This window comes from Echinococcus granulosus (assembly GCF_000524195.1).
Source record: "Echinococcus granulosus chromosome Unknown EG_S00120, whole genome shotgun sequence".
In the NCBI taxonomy this organism is placed as follows: Eukaryota; Metazoa; Platyhelminthes; class Cestoda; order Cyclophyllidea; family Taeniidae; genus Echinococcus; species Echinococcus granulosus.
The window spans coordinates 86,327-89,996 of record NW_020170500.1 but is presented as its reverse complement, the minus strand read 5'-3'; the positions used below and the strand labels follow the sequence as shown (position 1 = coordinate 89,996).

At 40.7% G+C, this 3,670-nt stretch overlaps 2 protein-coding genes across 2 annotated transcripts; one reads left to right on the top strand and one right to left on the bottom strand. All coding sequences in view use genetic code 11, as the record gives it.

Moving 5' to 3' along the window:
- Positions 1 to 186: 186 nt before the first annotated feature.
- EGR_08807 (hypothetical protein) lies at positions 187 to 1,679 on the bottom strand (the record flags this gene model as incomplete). Its single annotated transcript, XM_024498056.1, has 2 exons — positions 187 to 323; positions 1,580 to 1,679. The coding sequence occupies 2 exons, from the start codon at positions 1,677 to 1,679 to the stop codon at positions 187 to 189; spliced, it is 237 nt and encodes a 78-aa protein (XP_024347528.1).
- Positions 1,680 to 2,639: 960 nt separating this feature from the next.
- On the top strand, positions 2,640 to 3,279 carry EGR_08806 (hypothetical protein; the record flags this gene model as incomplete). Its single annotated transcript, XM_024498055.1, has 2 exons — positions 2,640 to 2,738; positions 3,010 to 3,279. The coding sequence occupies 2 exons, from the start codon at positions 2,640 to 2,642 to the stop codon at positions 3,277 to 3,279; spliced, it is 369 nt and encodes a 122-aa protein (XP_024347527.1).
- Positions 3,280 to 3,670: the final 391 nt, after the last annotated feature.

Sequence of the window (3,670 nt, the reverse complement as noted above, 5' to 3'; positions counted from 1 at the left end):
TAACTATGATGAGCAAATTCACTTCGAATGATGATTTGTCTGCTTGTATAGGGAGAGGAGGAAGTGATATCGCAACTAGCGGATTTGAATGCAATTTCGTAATCTCTGGACTAATGTTTGTCTGCATGGCGTTAGTCCAAGCTTGAGTTCTACTGTAAGTCAGTGCTAATTTGGAGTATTTTCAAATTAACCCAAAATCACGGCCAAAAACTTGAGATAACCGAACCAATCTTTATCCACTTCAGGATTCCATGGTGCAGACAATCCACCAGCTCCTTCATTGGTGTTTAATTTAAAACAATGCAACTTCTCGGATTTGATAACTAGCGAATGACAAATACATGACTTCACTCTTCTCATATTTGTTTCAATTACGGTGGCTTGGACAATGGTTCGTGCTATAGCGTGAAATGCGGCAATATCTAGGCTTTAAGATTTTTTTTAATAGTATACCATTTTCACGCAAAGAGATCCCACACCAGTGCACAAGTGCAGGAATGATAAATTGATTGGTTTAACTACCCAATTTATTGTATATTTTCATATCAAACTTGCAAATGAGAGGATTTATCTAAATGCATTTTGCTAAGCATTCGTTCAAGTCAGGCGACGGCAACTATTGGACGAGTAGGGTCGCAACACATGGTAAATCTGCAACCAGTAAGGCAAATGTAACACACTCCACTTCGAGTGTCAAACAATCACAGCGAATACTTGTATCCCTCATCTTCTTATTTAACAGACAGTATTATTTTGCGTGGGGTGAGGTGGGCATTCAACATGAAGATGTCCTTTTGCCGTGGTTTCTAGCATTCAGTGTACATGGAATGTGTGCAGGGCATTTGCATCACCTGTAGCGGATGTTGTAGAGGACGTGATGATAATGTGGCACTCATTGGCATCACCTACCGTGATTGACCCCTCAACCAACTGCAGTCTCTTAAGTGCTTCTAGTCGTCAGTTTGGTTTCACGCCACCTAGCTATATTCATGAAAATTTTCGGTTATCAAAATACACAGCCTCTATTAGTAGCAATGTTTTTCCACTTTATATTATTTGTCTTGCTCCTTGTCCCTTTCCTTTAAGCTTGGTAGTCCAATTTGCATTCTTTTCCTCTGTCCTTCCTTTTATACTACCACCCATCACTGCAACACTTTGCACAAACAGATCGTGTTACGAACAAATAAGTAGCTATGATTAAGACATAATCGCAGTCTAATTAACCATTGCGGAATACACAGACAAATTCACTTGGTGGAATTTTAATCACAAACCGGACATTTGCAGTCCTAACACTAGTCTTTTCCTCCCCTATACAAGACCTGTTTGTCTCACCAACAGACACCATGCCACGTTGCATTCACATACCTGCTCCTTCTAAATAATCATCATCGTGCCACACAGCTTACAGCCCTCTTACACTCTGCCAACAGCCACTCTGTCTGATCCGTCTGACCCCATGATCCACGCTTTGCTTATGCAGCTTCATCTGCCTCTCCACTATTGTTGGTAGCAGTGCTTCTCTGTAGAATTGACTGCACACCTAGAAGTAGGCTTCTCTTTGTCCACACAGGTTAACCTGATAAACATCCTTCCATTCTTTGCTTCATTTCTTCTACATCCTTCGTAGTACCACTTAAACCCCAACTGATTGTTTGAAATAAAATCGTCTTCGCCATTTAGATATGTAAACTATTCTAATGGTGGTGCTGCAACCGCAACATTCTTACTTAACCAGAAACCAGAGAAATTATTTAGCAAATAGAAGAGCGACAGTAATAAGCAACGCCATCATAGCCTGTGAAGTGCAGTCGGGCATAGGAGTTACACCTCCCATAAATCTAGCCACCAACTATTATGATCCCACTTTATTAATTACACGTATAATAGCAAGAACTAGAGAATTTACTTATTTGTGATGGACTGGTAGCACATGTTTTGCATGAAACGCTTCCAACCAGCCAGTTGTCGCCATCACCTTGTTTACTTTAACTTTCAACCAAATTCATTTAAGTAAATCCTCCCAATTGTAAGTTTGCTATGAAAAAATACTAGAAATTTACATGTCGAAACATCCTTCACAACTCGATGCGTCTGTCGTAGATGTGGGGTCAGAATCACCGCAAATACGCAATGCGTTGAGTTAAACGAAAGTTTGAAAATAAGAAAACGGAAGTAGGCGTGATTGCTGGCAAGCAATCACTGAAATATAAAGAGGAGGTTGAATTAAGTAGACCGTGTCATCATTCCAGCCGAACATACATATTACTCTCTAACTTACCATGTTCATCTACTCATGGTTATACCTGAGATTGTGGGCAGAGTAGTGAAATCGCCTAGTTAAATAATGCTACCCGCAGTTTGTTGCTTGGCTGAAAGGATTACTTTACGTGCTTTGCTCGCTTAATTAAACTACACGGAATGCCTGTCATTCCTAAACGGAATGACTAAATTGAGACAAACAAGCAATGGATCAACTTTAGGGGCAGTGCACATTTTACCCTCCCACTATTCAAGAGGACGCATTTACCACTTTGTCCGAGCATCGCCCAATTCATCTAGGCACGCAACTGCAAACTGAAACACAAGTAATGCGGAGATGATCTTCCAATGTGAGGAAATGAACACTGAGTATCAAAATGTTTAATGAAATGAAAACCTCTGAATGTTGCCCATTAAATGAGTCAGTAATTTTATCTCTCTTACATCTATCATTTCTTGCAGAAGACGACTTTCATGTAGGAAGGTTATAAATTTAATGACACATTCGTTGGACGCTCACCGTTTAATTTTGCGGTGTGCTTGATGCTTCATGGCAGTTGACACTTCACTCAACGACCATTCAGAAAGGCGTGTGGGTGTCCACACACGGATATTGTTATAGGAGAGATTGGTCTGCCTTTTGTCACTCCCAATGCTGTAGGGTATGTAGCCCGCAGGAAAACTGCGGTTCGCCTATGGCAGACAGAAACCTGACTGATTCAATGCGATCTTCATGCATACTTCTAGAAATACTATTTAATGTTTCAAAACAAATTGAAATTGGGCTTAGTAACTGCCATCTTTAGCCAGGTTAATCTGGTTCATCTCTCAGTGGCAGAGGAAGTGGAAATGCTGTCAAATGTGGTACATACAAATTGTAATGGTGAGAGGTTGGAAGAAAGGAGAATCAGTGCAAATCCACGAATGTCCTACATGTCTAGTTGCCCAATGAGCAAAAAAAGAGAGTACTGTCCTTTGCTAATGGAAATATCATGCTTCAGAAACAAATACCGATGAGTGGAGTCCCTTTAGAATTAACCAAAGCCAGCTATGCCTACATTTATTCTTCTTTTGTCAGCAGTGTTCTCGTGCGCTACTTTGTATTCACCTTCCGCCCATCGAATCAACCACTACAGTGCTGATGAAGGCAAGTAGGTGTTGTCACACTTATATTCATAGAACCGCCACACAAACAGTCCCAGTAGACTTAACTCCACCTGCTACGAATGGCTTCAACCCTTTCTACACCTCCACAACACTATCTCATCCCATTATTTTCAACCCTCATATTTCAGCAGTCCACATTTTGAATGCATTTTTTGACGTCGTATCCCTTCGTCTGTATGCCAAAACCTCTATCAGCAAACATAAAGAAATGGAAGAAAGTTCCAGTCGACTTAACTGCAAC